A 15,524-nucleotide genomic window follows, 5' to 3' on the forward strand; every position below is an offset into this window, starting at 1 on the left:
AATTTTTTTTTCAAATTTAACTAAGGCAAAATTGTAAAAAAGCTGAAAAGAATTGTTTTTCTCATTTTAACAGAAACAATATGTACAAGTAAGTGTTTCTTTTTGACGTTCGTGGCCCAAAAACAAATAAATTTGGAATTTTATTTCTCGCGCTATTACTGAGGATTGCGTGATCTTTTATGACTAAAAAAAAGTCGCAAAAATATTTTTTGGATTCTGTTTTGAAAATTTGTAAAAACAGTCAAGAAACAATAGTGCTTAATTTTTAAAAATAAAATTCAAAAAAATGCTTTAGATTTTTTAATTTGTAAAAAATTCAAGAAAAAATACTGATTAATTTTTGAAAAAAAAATCAAAAATATTTTTTTAATTTTTTTTTTCAAATTTAACTAAGGCAAAATTGTAGAAAAGCTGAAATAAATTGTTTTTCTTATTTCTACGAAGAGTAAACAATGTTCAGAAACAATATGTTTCCGTTTTGACGTTCGTGGCCCAAAAACAAATAAATTTAGAATTTTTTTCTCGCGCTATTACCGAGGATTGCGTGATAATCGTAGCACAGAACAAATTTTTGATAAAATATCTCAACAAAATGTTTTTTTTTGATCTAGAAACGATAAAAATCACCAAAAAATTTTTTTGTTCCTTTAATGTTTTGGAGTAGTGTACTAAAAATAAAAGCTTGCAGATTAAGCTTAACTCTGCGTTAAGCGAAGAGAAGAGCAAGCAGTCCAGTGGCGAAGTCCTGGCTCTCCCTCCTCCCCAACAAGACAAGCAACTGTCTTCCCTGATCCAAGACGTGGAGTCTAAACACGGTAAGCACCCCCAAGCCCCCTTTAGTCAAAAAAAACGGGACAAGCCATGAGTTGATTCGGGAATTTGCAGATTTTTAATTCGTGCTATTGTTGCAGCGGCTACTGTAGCCGAACTCGAAGGCATGATCCATTCCCAAAATCAACTCATGGACAAATTGTCAACCGAATGTCACACTCTTACCCAGAAACTGGAAGACGCCAGCGCAAGGCATAAGTAAGAATGCTAGTTAAATTTTTGGGGATGATGCTCAATTCCATTTTGACCAATAAAATCGTGTTTTTAATTTTTTTTTAACTAATGGCTTGTGTTTGGTAGGGACGGATCAGGCAAGTACCAAAAACGAGTCCGATTCGCCGACAGTCCGACCAACCAAACGCAAGGAACCCATTAAAGTAGATATCAGTGTTAAAGTGGTACCCAAATCCCGTAAGGTTAGTCCTCAATCCTTTTATTGCTGTGATTGTTGTAATCAATTTTCTTACACTCGTTTTATGCTTAGAGTTGAGAGGGAAAATTTGCGGACAAAAAATAACGAGCTTTTGACTAGATTAGGAAATGTGTGGGACTGCTTCAAGCAATTTCATGAAGAGCATAAACTACTTGATACTCAACAGGTAACCACTTATTTTTTTTCTAATTGTTTTCATTGTTTATAGGGAGGAAATACGGGAACTACAAACTAGCCTAAGTCGCTTAAATAGTAGATTAAATCAGTCTCAAATTAACTCCTCCAGTCTCAAAGGTACTTTAGCAGAAATCTAAACTACGGTAGAACACAAAGTAGCAAATATTTTAATGAGACATTTTGGATTTTAGCACCGCAAATAATGTATTGAGTATTTTTTAAAACCATTTAGCTAATACTGCATGAAAAATAGTTATTAATCATATAATCAACATAAGAAGAAAACAAACGATATTTCTTGTAGATGTATTGGGCTGTTTGTAGTTAAAAATTAAATTTTACTTTTTCCAAAGAAGTGTTTACATAGTTAGTTTTTGCTTTATTCACCAGCGGACAAAATTAATAAAAAAAGCAGTTCAAAATAAAAAAAAATATAATTCGACATTGGAAAAACTGTTGCAAAGTCCATTTTTTTATTATGTGTTGGTGGAGGAAGTGTGTATCAAGATCATGACATGTTTTGACATTTCCCGTTTAAGTTTTGAGAAGAATGAAATAAAAAATGGCTGTATTTACATACCGGTGAGCATTAAATTTTCAATAATAAGTGATAAAGGTATGCAAAAATTTTATTCAAAACTATATTTAAAAAAATTTCAAACATTTATCAATTTGTCTCATATTTTTGAAAATGCTGCGAATACGGTTAAAGATACAAGAAAAATATAAAAAAGAAAGTTGTAGAGAATAAAATTTTCAAGAAAAAAGTCTGCGAGAGATACCTCTATCTTCAATGGTTTAGGTCCTAAAGACGTTCAAAGGCGCTCAAGTGTCATTTTTACCGACAAGAGACAAAAAATTCATTTAAACCTAAACGGTTGAAGATAGAGATATGGTCTCGGGGACTTTTTTGTAGGAAATTTAATTCTCTACAACTCTGTTGCCTACACTTTTTTGTATCTTCAACCATATCATATCAACAATTATCAGTTTGCGTTCCCCTCAATATTTTTGAGAACGCTGCGAATACGGTTGAAGCTACAAAAAAAGTGTAAGAAACAAAATTGTAGAGAATAAAATTTGCTACAAAAAAGTCCGCGAGACCATATTTCTATCTTCAACGGTTTAGGTTTAAATTACTAAAGTGTTCCTCTGGCACTGAATCATAAGTAAAAATGTGGCTTGAGCGGCTTTGAACGTCTTTGAGGCCTAAACCATTAAAGATAGAGGTATGGTCTTGAGGACTTTTTAGTAGAAAATTTTATTCTCTACAACTTTCTTTCTTACATTTTTCTTGTATCTTCAACCGCATTCGCAGCATTTTGAAACACATGAAACGGAGCACTGATTTTAAATTTTGAATATTTTTTTCTCATCTTTCTCGTGAAAAATTTAGTCGTTTGTTTTACATAGCTTATAAAGAATGTAAAACAACATTTTTGCACTTTTTTCCAAACATTTACTACACTGGTTGAATTTAAATTAATCTAAAACGATTTTAAACTGAGACGGTAAAACGCTCTAAGCGCCTTTATTTTTGGGTCCAAAAAATCGAGTAAATAAAGTTTCTTTCTGGCATTAGGTTTTTATAAGGCTTGAATTGCGATTATTATAATGCCTCAAAACAGTTTTAGGCGCTTTACAAATGTTGAAAAGAGATAGTCATAAGTACGTTTTTCCAATCATTAATTGATCCACATATAATAAAAAAACGGACTATACATATATCACCCGTGAATAAAGTATGTCACTTGTAGTTTAAACACTTTAAATTTAGAGAAAAAATTAACTTTTTTGCTTTTATAGTAATACAATTTTTGTTTCTATTCTTTTTTCTGATTCTTTTTTTTGTGCATAGATGAGGACTCTAATTCCCTTAGCAATCAAAGACCTGCACCACCAAATTTAAGCCGTTCCAATAGCCGATCATCTGTTAAACCAGACCCAATTTTATCAAGGCATAACAGCGAAGACAAAACACCATCACTTCAAAACGTTTCCGAGAGAGAATACATTCCAGAAGATTATTCAGCTGATCCGAATCAACAGTACGAAATGGATCCGAATCAACAGTACGAAATGGATCCGAATCAGATGTATGCAACTGATCCGAATCAGCAGTACGAAATGGATCCAAATGCGCAATATGATGAGTCTTACGGACAATACAATGATCCTAATGTACAATATGTTGAGGATCCAAATCAACAGTATCCGAATCAAGAACAACAAGAGTATGTGACTGATCCGAATAATCCGGATCAACAGGGGTTATCAAATGTGCAATATTCAAATGATCCGAATCAGTATTCCGATCAACAACAATATCAGTAAAACATCAGAGTTGGTGGTGGTGTTTTGGAAAAACTACAATGTTGCAATGTTTCGCAAATTGGAAAATAAAAATAATAATAACAATACAAATAGTATATTCGCTTCCAATATCAGAGAAAAGCAACACATGTTATAAATAATTAGTGTAACTTAGATCTTATTATTTTATACTCTCTTGTTTGTATACCTTGTAAGAATTTATAGAATAAACCGTAATTGTTTAGAAATGCTAATAGTATATTATATCACAACTGTGTTTTAATATTTTTCTATTGTTTGGAAGACAGCTTATTTCGATACCAAAACCGGTGCTTTAATGGGCTATTTCAACACCAATTCGGGTGTTGAAATAGACTAGTGCAATTTATTTTCTAGAGGTTGGCAATGCTGATATTTATTACCAACCACCACCTTATTAGTTAAAAAATTCATGATTTAATAATGGTTGCAATTTTTGTGAAGGCACAATAAATAAAACAAATAGTATGTCACATGATATGTGATTTATTGGATCAAAAATTAGACTGGAACTATTTTTTCGGAGAACTGTATAAGCCCATAATCGCCCGTTTCCATCCACTTTTCGCTAATAGCCTCCATTTTTTCGGCTAAACCCTGTGGTAAACCACACACAATATCGGCTTTAACAGTTCGTAAAGTACACAATTTCGTCGGATTGAAATTTTGCAATGCCTCATCGACGGGAGTTGTCGGATCCCAATTTTTTTCACCAAACAATTTTCTATAATTCAGATCTCCCTTAAATATCACGAGAGTTGCTTTGGATAATTCTTTGTACAGTTCGAGTTTCACGTCACGCATATAGGAGAAATCCACTGGTAAAGTCCAGAAGTTGTCCTCAATAACAACCCATGTCCCATTTTCGACATAATTGTACCATTTATTCCCCAACTGTCTTAAATACTCGTCAACATTCATTCTCAAGTGATCTATCATCCATCGGAAGTCGGTGATCATGACATCGGAAATGAACCAAGGGATGGTTTTTACGTAAAATCGGATTTTTGAAGCCAGTTTCTTTGTAGTTAAATAATCAGCGATGCATAAGTCCGTAAAGACCTCGTAGCCGGAATTATCAAACACGATGTCTTTAAAGGAAAAAAATTGCGATTAAGAACCTATATTTTTAATTTCTGGACGAATTATAGCTTGTGTGTGTGTCTGTCTGTCTGTAAACAGCATATCTCGAGAACGAGAAGAGCCAGAAACTTGAAATTTGGTATGTAAGTAGGGGACGCAGCACGAAACAATTGGTAAAAATCGGTAAAAATAAGTAGGATAAGGAAAGTCGTGTGATGTTCACACCAGATTTTTTACTGTGCAAAAATTGTATACCTATAATCGGTGATTGGCCACCAGAAACAGCCATCCATACTTTTTCAGAATCATCACACAAAATATTCGGCTCTAAATTTTCCAAATTGAATAATTCGTCAGTGTTTGAAGTCATTTCACCATTTGACAGAGACAAGTCACATTTGTTGCCCCACAAATTAATCTAAAATATTAGATATTTCAACTAGAACAAAATTAAAGGTTTACTTTTAATAAATGGATGAAATCTTCTTTTTTCGGTTCTTCTGACTTTTCTAAAACTTCTACCAAATATTGGGACAGTTTTGCCATAACTGGTAATGCTTGGAAATGAGAATCCCTCTTCTGTTTCAAAAACGGATCATAATTTTTTAATGTGTTACTGAAAAATTATTTTTTTTACCTCTTCACTGAAATAAAAGATATTATTACATACGTCATTTCAAAAGCTTCTTTGATTCTTCTGTACATGTAACATTCTGATAGCAGCCATATTGCAGAAAAAAAGGTAACATTTCCTTCTTTATCAGATTGTCCAGTAATGTAGTCGTTATAAAATTTTATATCAGGAGCATCGGAAACAAGTTTTCTCAATGATTTATTTGTTTGAATTTCGTATTTCAATTTTGAAAGTTCACCAATTACTGATTTAAGGTCATTTTGACCTTCCTAAAAAAGAATTTAGACAGATTTTTACAACACAGAAGTTTTTTGTAAAATTCGCAACAAATGAGTTTTAGGCTCAAAAATTGGTTATTTTTTTTTTGGCTTGTTTTGACGAATACTGGCGAAATAAGTAAGTTTTTGGCTCAAAAAGTGAGTGATAATTTTGGATCCACATTATGATAAAATGATGATTCAAAAATGGGAAACAAAACCCTGAAGTTGGCAATACTGAATGATTGGTAATCTTTCTAATTGTTTCAGGTAATGATCATAAGTGGCAAAGATGCCAATTTGAGGATAAAAATCAGTGTTGTAAAGTATGGTTAAATTTCACCAGATCTGGTGATTTTCGTGCTAGTTTGGTGAAAATTTCTATAAGGTGATTTTTTTTGGAAATGAGAAAAACTGTTGTAATTCTGCGGTTACAACGAAAAATTGATAATTGACAATTTTCCACGTTTTTCTACTAGAAACTTGTTTTTCCCAAATTTTCTTAAACAAAAATCGAAAAAAAAACAATTGGTTAAAATAGTTCTATTTGTTTTTACGTGATTTTACCGAAAATGACAATTTATTTATGCGTTTTTCGAATGTAGGTATTTTTTTTATCTAGAAACACTATTATTTCTCAAAATTTTGTAAAAACAAACAAAAAATTCAACAAAATGGAGCAACAATGTCGTCTTTTTTGCCTTTTTCAAACATTTAAGCACGTTTTTGAGATAAAAACAAAAAACTTTTGAAAAATTTCGTTTAAACAAGCTGGCGAAAATTTCTATCAGGTGATTTTTTTTGGAATGAAAAAAACTGTTGTAAAATTGATAATTTTTCAATTATTATAGATATAGTAAATTAGGTCAAAAATAAATGATAGGAGTACTAAAGTAAAACAAAAAATTCAACAAAATGGGGCAACAATGTCGTCATTTTTGCCTTTTTTAAGCAAGTTTTTGATATAAAAACAAAAAACTTTACAAAAAATTTCGTTTAAACAGGCTGGAAAAAATACAAAATTAAATCGAAATTGGTTTAATTTTTTTTGCTTGTTTCACTGGGTTTACTTCGTTTTTGAATCAGAGGCTTATTTATTTTGTAAAATCTTGTCCAAAAAAAAAAACAAAAAAACAAAAAAACCACAAAAAGAATTGAGCAAAATTAAGGCAAAAATAAACCGAGAAATTACAAACTTTAGTCGATTTTTTTACTAAAACCTGTATCTGTGAAATTTCAGTAAAACTAACCAAAAATCAACAAAAAAGTCGCAAATTATATTATTTTTGCATTTTTTGAGGGTTTAATAAGCACGTTTTTAATACAGAAACGCAGTTATTTCGAAAACTTTCATTAAAAATAAGCAAAAAATTCAACAAAATAGGCCAAAAACGTTGTAATTTTTCCTTTTCTTCAAGAGATAAAACCAAAAAAGTTTCAAAAATTTCGTTTAAACAAAAAGTACAAAATTTAATCGAAATTTGATATCGATGTTATTTTTTTAGTTTGACTGGATTTAAGTGGTCTTTGAGGAAAATTTAGACGAAAATAAACAAAATTTGGTCAAAAATTTGCGTATTGAAACCTGTTTTTCCGCTGAAACAAACCAAAAAATCAAAAAATTAAGTCAAAAATTTAGCAAAAGCGAAAGCATTTAGCAGCTAAAAACGCAATTATTTCGCAAATTTTGTTCAAAACAAGTCGAAAAAACACAAAATTAGACCGAACATAATGTCACTTTTGCCTTTTTCGAGAGTTTAAGCAGATTTTTAAGATGACATATAGCGTCAAAAATCACTAAACTCTTTATTTTAAATTGTAATTTTGAAATCTGGTAAAATATGGCAACTTTTTCAACTTGAATCTGAAGAATTTAATTTTTTTGAGCTGGCAATACTGAAAAAATCAGTCATACAGTTACAGTCTCCCTGTATAAATCTTCTTGTATTGTATTTTTTTAAGTAAGAGTGATAAATATGGGTTATTTTGCAATAAATTGGTTACTTCTTTTTAGTACCAACCTACATCTTATTTATGTGGTTTTTGTGGTATTATTAATCAATAATAAAATACTTACCTCACCATGTTCACTAGCTATTTGCTCCTTGCTCCTAGCAAGACCATCAAGAACTTGTGTTACAATAACTGGCATTCGATTTTTGACTGTGTGATGAGCAAAACTCCTACAATATCGTCCAGACACAATACTAAATCATTAACATTAAATTAATTACCTCTTGTAGAATGCAGTAAGATAAACATTACGTGGAGTCTTTAAATCCATACTTTCCGGATTGCAATCGCACATTTTGAGTAGCAAAATTCACAGCTAAATCAAAATTTCGGAGAAAAAAACAGAGAATTTTGAGGTGAAATCTAAACTGTCTTAAAACAAGTCCATTTTACACACTGTCAACGAAAAAATTAACATTTTACAAAAATAAACTTGCAATAAAACTTTACATAAGCTTGATAAAATTAAAATAGCGAAACTGACCTCTTCGAGCAACTTTTAAGGTCAGGGAAGGACAAGACTTGAAAATAATGGTGCAATTTTGAGGTTAAGTTGAGAACAACACAAAATTTGTATTTATGAAGTGTATTTGGGGCACATTCGGGGCTCTTATAGTAATAATAAAAATAGGTTATCGACGACGACAAGACATTAAAAAGTAGTAACAATAAATATGTTGTTTTTTTATTCATGCATTTGCAAAAATTACACAAATATTGCAATTGTTAGTTATCTACCTTAATTGTTGTTTTAATTAAACCGAAGAATTTGGGTTTGTAAAAATTTTAAAATCAATTAAAATACCCACTCACTCCCTCCTCTCTTCGTCTCTTTTTCAACTCTAACCTCAAAATTATCATCAGTGTTTTGGCGGTTTTCTAGGGTAAACAAGTTAATTCATGAAGACACGTTCTAGATTTCTCCAATAATATCATTTTTAACATGTTTCAAAGCAGCATAAGGTAATTATAAATAAAGAAAATGCTTCGTTACAAGAAATTGAATGAGTTTTTTAGATCTTTCTTTACTCCAGTCAAAGATAACGAAGAATGTGTGGACGGGTACGTAAACGTTTAACAATGTTTCATTTCCCCATTAAACGACTAGTTGCAAATTACCGAACTATTAATTCATGTTTGCCCCAACTTAGAAAAATTGCCGTCTCTAATGGGGGCCCATTGCAAGCGAAACAAAGCAGTAAGAGGCCTAGGAAGTCAAGCAGTGCTGACAGCTCCCCAGATGTCAAGTAAGAGTCAATTTGCATGAAATTGTGTTAATTGCTGTTATTACAGGAAGGCTTGCCCCTCCAGCGACTCCCCCACGAAGTCTGATAAAGGTACCCCATTTTTTTACGTTTCAAAAAATTCCGCTTTAAAAAATAGTGATACGTAAATGTTAATAATTTGTTTCGATTGGTTGATGTCATTTTTGACAGTACTATCTGGCCCAAAAAGAGTAAAGCGGCATAGAAAAATTTACATGTAAATTCCATAGGTGACTATATCGAGCACTTTTGTCACTTTTCACAATGTTTTTTCTGTACAGTTGGAGACAAAATACTTTGGTCGTCACTTTTCTGACACTTTAATGTAATTCAAGCTTTATATTTTCCTATCAAAAATATGTATGTACAGTTGGAGACAAAATACTTTGGTCGTCAATGTCACTTGCGTGACATTAAATTGTAAAGCATGCTTTAGGACTGTTAACCTTATTTTTAGCTACTGTCAATGATAGTTGACAAGTTGTATGTACATATTTTTGGTAGGAAAATATAATAGCTGTCATTAATTTGAAATTGTCATTCATTTTAACGTTAAAGCTTGAATTACATTAAAGTGGCAGAAAAGAGACGACCAAAGTATTTTGTCTCCAACTGTACAACTTGTCAACTATGATTGACAGTAGCTAAAAATAAGGTTAACAGCTCTAAAGCATACTTTACAATTTAATGTCACTCAAGTGACACTGACGACCAAAGTATTTTGTCTCCAACTGTACAAAATAGTGGCTCAATGTCATTTTACACAAAAATCAAATGTTTCTGACCTATTTCACCCCAGGTAATGGCTATGCTACGAGGTGTAGATGAAAATTATTTTAGAACACGTTGTACAGTGGCAGACATGGAATTTTGGACACCAAATTTATGTCAGTTCAAAAACTGTCAATGCTTTGAAATCAGGTGATTTTTTTTGGAAATGAAAAAAACTGATGTAATCGCAGAATTACAAAAATTGATAATTTTTAAATTATTATAGATATAGTAAATTAGGTCAAAAATAAATGATAGGAGTACTATTTTTTCGAGTATTTTCCACGTTTTTCTACTAGAAACTTTTCTTAAACAAAAATCGAAAAAACACCAAATTGGTTAAAAATAGTTCTATTTGTTTTTTACGTGATTTTACCGAAGATGACAATTTATTTATGCGTTTTACGAATGTAGGTATTTTTTTTTATCTAGAAACACAATTATTTCTCAAAATTTTGTAAAAACAAACAAAAAATTCAACAAAATGGGGCAACAATGTCGTCATTTTTGCCTTTTTCAAACATTTAAGCACGTTTTTGACATAAAACAAAAAACTTTCGAAAAATTTCGTTTAAACAGGTTGGAAAAAATACAAAATTAATTGGAAATTGGTTTAATTTTTTTTGCTTGTTTCACTGGGTTTACTTTTTGAACCAGAGGCTCATTTATTTTGTAAAATTTTGTCCAAACACGCCTAAAGATTACAAAAAAATTGATATTGACGTTATTTTCCTAGTTTTACTGGATTTAAATGGATTTGCAGTTACATATTTCGCAAAATGTCATTAAAAACAAATAAAAAATTCAACACAATAGGTCAAAAATGTGGTTATTTCTGCCTTTTTCAGGTATTTAAACACGTTTTTAAGATAAAAATAAAAACTTTCGAAAAATTTCCTTTAAACAGGCTGAAATGGTTTAATTTTTTTGCTTGTTTCACTCGACTTACTTCGTTTTTGAACCAGAGGCTCATTTATTTTGCAAAATCTTGTCCAAACACGCCTAAATATCACAAAAAATGGAGCAAAATTAAGGCAAAAATAAAAAAACCAAATTGTTTAAAAATAGTTCTATTTGTTTTTTACGTGATTTTACCGAAAATGACAATTTATTTATGCGTTTTTCGAATGTAGGTATTTTTTTAAATCTATAAACACAATTATTTCTTAAAATTTTGTAAAAACAAACAAAAAATTCAACAAAATGGGGCAACAATGTCGTCATTTTTGCCTTTTTCAAACATTTAAGCACGTTTTTGACAAAAACAAAAAAATTTTGAAAAATTTCGTTTAAACAGGCTGGCGAAAATTTCTATCAGGTGATTTTTTTGGAAATGAGAAAAACTGTTGTGATTCTGTGGTTGCAAATTTATGTCAGTTCAAAAAATGTCAATGCTTTGAAATTTAAAATTTGAAAATTTTAGTTGAAATTTATTTTTCCGAAACAATAATGTTTATTATTTTGACTTGTTGTCATTTTTTTGGCTATCAGGATAAAAATTACAAAAATCGAAAGTGAGGTTAGTTCCCTAAGGCCCGTTTTACATTTTTATGTCAGTCGAATGGTAGTATGTACAAAAATAAGAACTTAAATTGGTACTTACATGTATTTATACTGGTAACAAATATCTAAACATTACTATACACATATGACAGTAGCGATAAAATACTACTCATAAAATTATTTTGTTTTTTATTGATAAATATGCGTTTGCCCACTTGTATTTTTTGTTGATAACTATTTCGTTGATATATAATTTCTTAATTGCTTTTGTATTATGTATTTTGCGATAAATATTTAAAGTGGTTGTTAGCTGAATAATTATATTGGAGCCGCGATCATTTTTTATCTGCCCCGCCCATTCGGTTTTCTTAGTAACCAATGAAATGTCTCCAAGGTTGCCAGATTTGAACTGAACAAATTTATACAGTAAAATATCCAGTAATATTTTGAAAAGAAGATTATGATGACAGTGATTTTGCATTAATTTTGAACAAGAATAGCTTTTTGTAAGAATAATATGCCTTTATTAAATGAAAAAGAAAAATAAAATAAATAAAGCATTTATTGAATTTGTATTAAGTATGGTAAATGTTAAAAATAATATATTATTATGCTGTTTTATTTCTCTTTTGACATATTATGCCTTACTTCTTAATTTTTACTGAAATTTTATTTTTGTAAGAAAAAGATGGAAGTAGTTTTTTCTATTATGTACTCGTACGTTGTTTGTCTCTTTTTATTTTCTGTATTTCTCAGTCATTAAACCATTTTCAAGGATGCAGGATGTCTCAAAAATGAGGTACAATAAAAACTTCTATTTTTTATAGAAAACATTTAATGTTTTTTTTTATGTGTAACATATGTATATTTATTCCCAATTATAAAGTAATAATCAAATTACCTTCGAAAGTGTGACATTTCAAATAACAATTGATATGAAATATATAGCTTAGGTTATGAAATCGCCACTTTCCAACCTGAAGTGTCATATGTTTTTTTTAAATTTTATAAATTCTTTATTGGCTTTCTGTACAAACCTTGGTGGTTGTTGCTTCATTAAATTTCTTCTTTTTATTGAAGCACTTCCCACCTCGGTATGTAATCTACTGTTTTATTGATTTTATTTAGTTTTGGAAATAATTAAAATAATAACACTTTAAAGAATAAAGCACAAAAAAACTGAGGAAATCAAAAGTTTAGTGAATTAAAAACATGTAAGATGACTAAAAATATAAAAACTATTATTGTTTTGTGAAGCGTAAAATGTAATTTTTTCCCTCTAATTAGGCAACTTTGCAGTTATTAAAACAACAGTTCAATTTTTTAATGTTTAAGAGTATTTTTTTAGTTAGTCCAACATTTAAAAATTTATGTTAAGGTGTTCGTTGTAATTTTTTCAATGATTCAATTTTTAAATGTGTTTTCACGATAAATGTAAAATACAGTGGGTGTTTAATTAAAAAAGTTTGTATTGTAACTCATTTCTGAGACATTTTTTCTTAAACAGAGAACAAAAAGGAAGTAGAGAAGTCACCTAAAAGTGCTTCGCCTAGTCAAAAGCTGGTAAAACCCCTGTCAGGTAATAATTAACAGCATTAGATTTTTTTTTTACTAAACTTAAACACCTTAGTTAAAGATTCTGCTGAAAATGATTCCTATAATCCAAATGTTGCAAAATATCATCCTCTTGAAGACGCCACTTGGAAGCAGGGTGAACGGTAAATATTTATTTTTAATGAGAACATATTATTTAAACAAGTATTTTTGATCAGTAAAAATAATAAATGCACAATAGAAATAATAAATGCACAGCAAAATAATAAATGCATAGTAAAAATAAATCAGGAACACAGTAGTGCAAAGAGTGCTGATTAGACTGATTACCATTTGTGCGCAGTTTCCAGCTCTTGCTAAAATCATTCTTGCGCAGGGCTCTTGCTAATACATATACCAACCTCCAATAATAATAAATATTCAGTAATATAAAAATAAGTATCAATAATAAACACCATTCTTGCGCATACATTGTTATGTGACCAAGACTGAATTTTTTTTAAATTTTATGTTTTACTAATTTTGATTAAAGTTACTGAGCGTTTATTATTGGATTTTTTTACTGAACAAATTACAATAAAACTGTGCGTGCTTTACTTAGCATTTATTATTTTTACTATGCAAAAATTAATTAAATACTATTCATTTATCATTTTATACTGATCAAAATTGATCGCTTTATTACTACCCATTTTTAATTACAACAGTTACAACATTTGTGTTGATTTCAGAGTGCCATACATCGCCTTAACTCGAACATTGGAGGAAATTGGGAATATATCTAGCAGATTAAAAATAATTGAAATTTTGAGTAACTTTTTCCGTTCTGTAATCCTCCTAAGCCCCGATGATTTGCTGCCGTCGCTTTATTTGTGTTTGAATAAACTCGGCCCGGCCTATGAAGGTTACTTTTAATTAAAAAAAAATTTTTTTTTAAGTTAAAATTCAGGTCTTGAGCTTGGGGTCGCTGAAACCAGTCTTATGAAAGCCATCGCGTCCTCGACTGGCCGCTCAATGTCGCAAATAAAAACCGATTGTCAGGAATTAGGCGACCTTGGGTTGGTCGCTGAACAGTCAAAAACAAACCAAAGGATGCTTTTTCAGCCCGCAAGACTTTCAGTTTTCGGAGTTTTTGAAAAACTGAAAGAAATCGCCAAATTGACAGGACATGCTGTAAGATTTCGCCTTAGTTGAATCATCAACACCGAACTGGTGAATTTTTCAGTCCCAAACTAAGAAAATTGAAAAAATACAAACAATGTTCGTGGCTTGTAAAAAATCAGAAGCGCGATTTTTGATTCGTTCATTGACTGGAAAACTACGAATTGGGTTAGCTGAACAGTCGGTTTTGCAAGCCTTGGCTCTTGCTTGTGCCCTAAATCCCCCAAATTCAAAATCGCCGGTGAAAAGTGTTAATGTTGGGAAAAAAATTGCGTCGGAGGATTTTAAAGTGGAGTATGATAAGTTGGCTCTTATCCTTAAAACCACTTATTGGTACTGTTAATTGTACTATTTTTGTTGGTTTTTTTTTCAATAATTATTTTGCAGTGAGTGTCCCAATTACGACTTGATAATTCCAAGGTTGTTGTCGGACGGAATTGAAAAATTGCCACAATTTTGCAAACTCACTCCGGGGATTCCCCTAAAACCCATGTTGGCGCACCCCACGAAAGGCATCCAGGAGGTTTTGCAACGGTTTGATGGGCGGAAATTCACCTGCGAATGGAAGTATGACGGAGAGAGGGCCCAGGTAAAGTACAGAAAATATGACGAGTGTTCGAAATACAAAAAAATCTCGACAAAAATAAAAAAAAATATGTTAACTCTAAAAATTGATCCATAACGTTTTTTACATTTCTAGAGGTCTTAAAGACTCAGAAAAGTGCATAAAACGGTATTGGGTCAAGTTAAAATTTGTTTTTTTTTTGAGTTTTTGAAAATAGTCAAAAATAGTCAATTTACCTTAAATTGTTAAAACGCTTGAAATGTGGTTTTCTAGTCGTAAAATTACGCGCTGAACACGATGCAACAAGTTAAAATACTCTACGAGAGAGATATTGACTAATAAAGTCAAGAATAAGGCTAGAAGCATCCGATTTTGACCAAAAAAATCAATTTTTTTTATTCTTATGAAAAACATATGTTCACAAATTTTTACTCTTTTTTATTTTGTAAATTGCGTCAAAACTGTAACTCATTGATATAATATTTTGACGGAAACACATGTAAAATGTTCCGGGGAATCGATTGGCGTCAAGAAAACTGCAAAATTCCTAATAGTTTTGAAGTTATAGTCGAATTTATATTTTCGATATTTTTGACTTTATCAGAAAATTTCTCGATAACTATTTATTGTAGAACACTGATCTTTTTTGTATACGATACAAAATTAAATTTTCTTTCCAACGGTACCAAAAAAGATTATCACCAATAAGTCCGGAGTTATTCGCAATGAACCGTTCCGGGTGCCAAAAATCGACCAAAATCTCGACAAAAATAAAAAAATTTCAACTTTAAAATTGATCCATATAACGTTTTTTACATTTCTAGGGATCCTAAAGACTCAAAAAAGTGCATAAAACGTTATTGGGTCAAGTTTAAAAAATTATGAATTTTTTGAGTTTTTGAAAATGAGCGGTACTAAAATCGTA

The 15,524-nt window shown here is 30.7% G+C and overlaps 3 protein-coding genes across 11 annotated transcripts in view; 2 read left to right on the plus strand and 1 right to left on the minus strand.

The window, feature by feature from the left end:
- LOC123015996 (serologically defined colon cancer antigen 8 homolog) overlaps positions 1 to 3,980 on the plus strand; it is a 13,632-nt gene extending 9,652 nt beyond the window's left edge. Inside the window, exons 9-12 of one of the 5 annotated variants that reach the window (XR_006413429.1) lie at positions 689 to 815; positions 1,132 to 1,247; positions 1,473 to 1,558; positions 3,300 to 3,426. Coding sequence is in view for 3 of the 5 variants with exons in the window: in XM_044416185.1 (XP_044272120.1) it covers positions 689 to 815; positions 912 to 1,029; positions 1,473 to 1,558; positions 3,300 to 3,775 (807 nt within the window). In the remaining 2 variants the exon portion in view is untranslated. Of the gene's footprint in view, positions 1 to 688; positions 816 to 911; positions 1,030 to 1,131; positions 1,431 to 1,472; positions 1,559 to 3,299 lie in introns of all 5 variants that reach the window. The other 4 variants (XM_044416185.1, XM_044416348.1, XR_006413431.1 and 1 more) reach the window with 4 other exon arrangements.
- A 281-nt stretch (positions 3,981 to 4,261) lies between these two features.
- On the minus strand, positions 4,262 to 8,798 carry LOC123016360 (damage-control phosphatase ARMT1-like). 4 transcript variants are annotated; one of them, XM_044416752.1, is made up of 7 exons: positions 8,519 to 8,798; positions 8,002 to 8,176; positions 7,845 to 7,950; positions 5,547 to 5,779; positions 5,339 to 5,492; positions 5,132 to 5,294; positions 4,262 to 4,884 (listed from the first exon to the last, which is right to left on the minus strand). In XM_044416752.1, the coding sequence occupies exons 2-7, from the start codon at positions 8,073 to 8,075 to the stop codon at positions 4,295 to 4,297; spliced, it is 1,320 nt and encodes a 439-aa protein (XP_044272687.1). In that variant the 5' UTR covers positions 8,076 to 8,176; positions 8,519 to 8,798; the 3' UTR covers positions 4,262 to 4,294. The 4 variants fall into 4 exon arrangements, with proteins under 4 accessions (XP_044272687.1, XP_044252365.1, XP_044252282.1 ...); XM_044396430.1 differs by having other exon boundaries at positions 8,002 to 8,096; positions 8,519 to 8,608; XM_044396347.1 differs by lacking the exon at positions 8,519 to 8,798 and adding an exon at positions 8,265 to 8,508.
- LOC123016236 (DNA ligase 1) overlaps positions 8,266 to 15,524 on the plus strand; it is a 13,766-nt gene continuing 6,507 nt past the window's right edge. The window contains exons 1-10 of one of the 2 annotated variants that reach the window (XM_044416628.1): positions 8,266 to 8,743; positions 8,798 to 8,842; positions 8,932 to 9,027; positions 9,074 to 9,117; positions 12,827 to 12,898; positions 12,950 to 13,037; positions 13,605 to 13,777; positions 13,823 to 14,046; positions 14,099 to 14,367; positions 14,422 to 14,623. In XM_044416628.1, coding sequence (XP_044272563.1) covers positions 8,724 to 8,743; positions 8,798 to 8,842; positions 8,932 to 9,027; positions 9,074 to 9,117; positions 12,827 to 12,898; positions 12,950 to 13,037; positions 13,605 to 13,777; positions 13,823 to 14,046; positions 14,099 to 14,367; positions 14,422 to 14,623 — 1,233 coding nt within the window. In that variant the 5' untranslated portion in view covers positions 8,266 to 8,723. The other variant, XM_044416542.1, reaches the window with a different exon arrangement.

Source organism: Tribolium madens, unplaced genomic scaffold, assembly GCF_015345945.1.
Source record: "Tribolium madens isolate multiple individuals breed KSU strain unplaced genomic scaffold, Tmad_KSU_1.1 Scaffold_11;HRSCAF=98;Tcas5.2_LG3b, whole genome shotgun sequence".
Taxonomy (NCBI): domain Eukaryota; kingdom Metazoa; phylum Arthropoda; class Insecta; order Coleoptera; family Tenebrionidae; genus Tribolium; species Tribolium madens.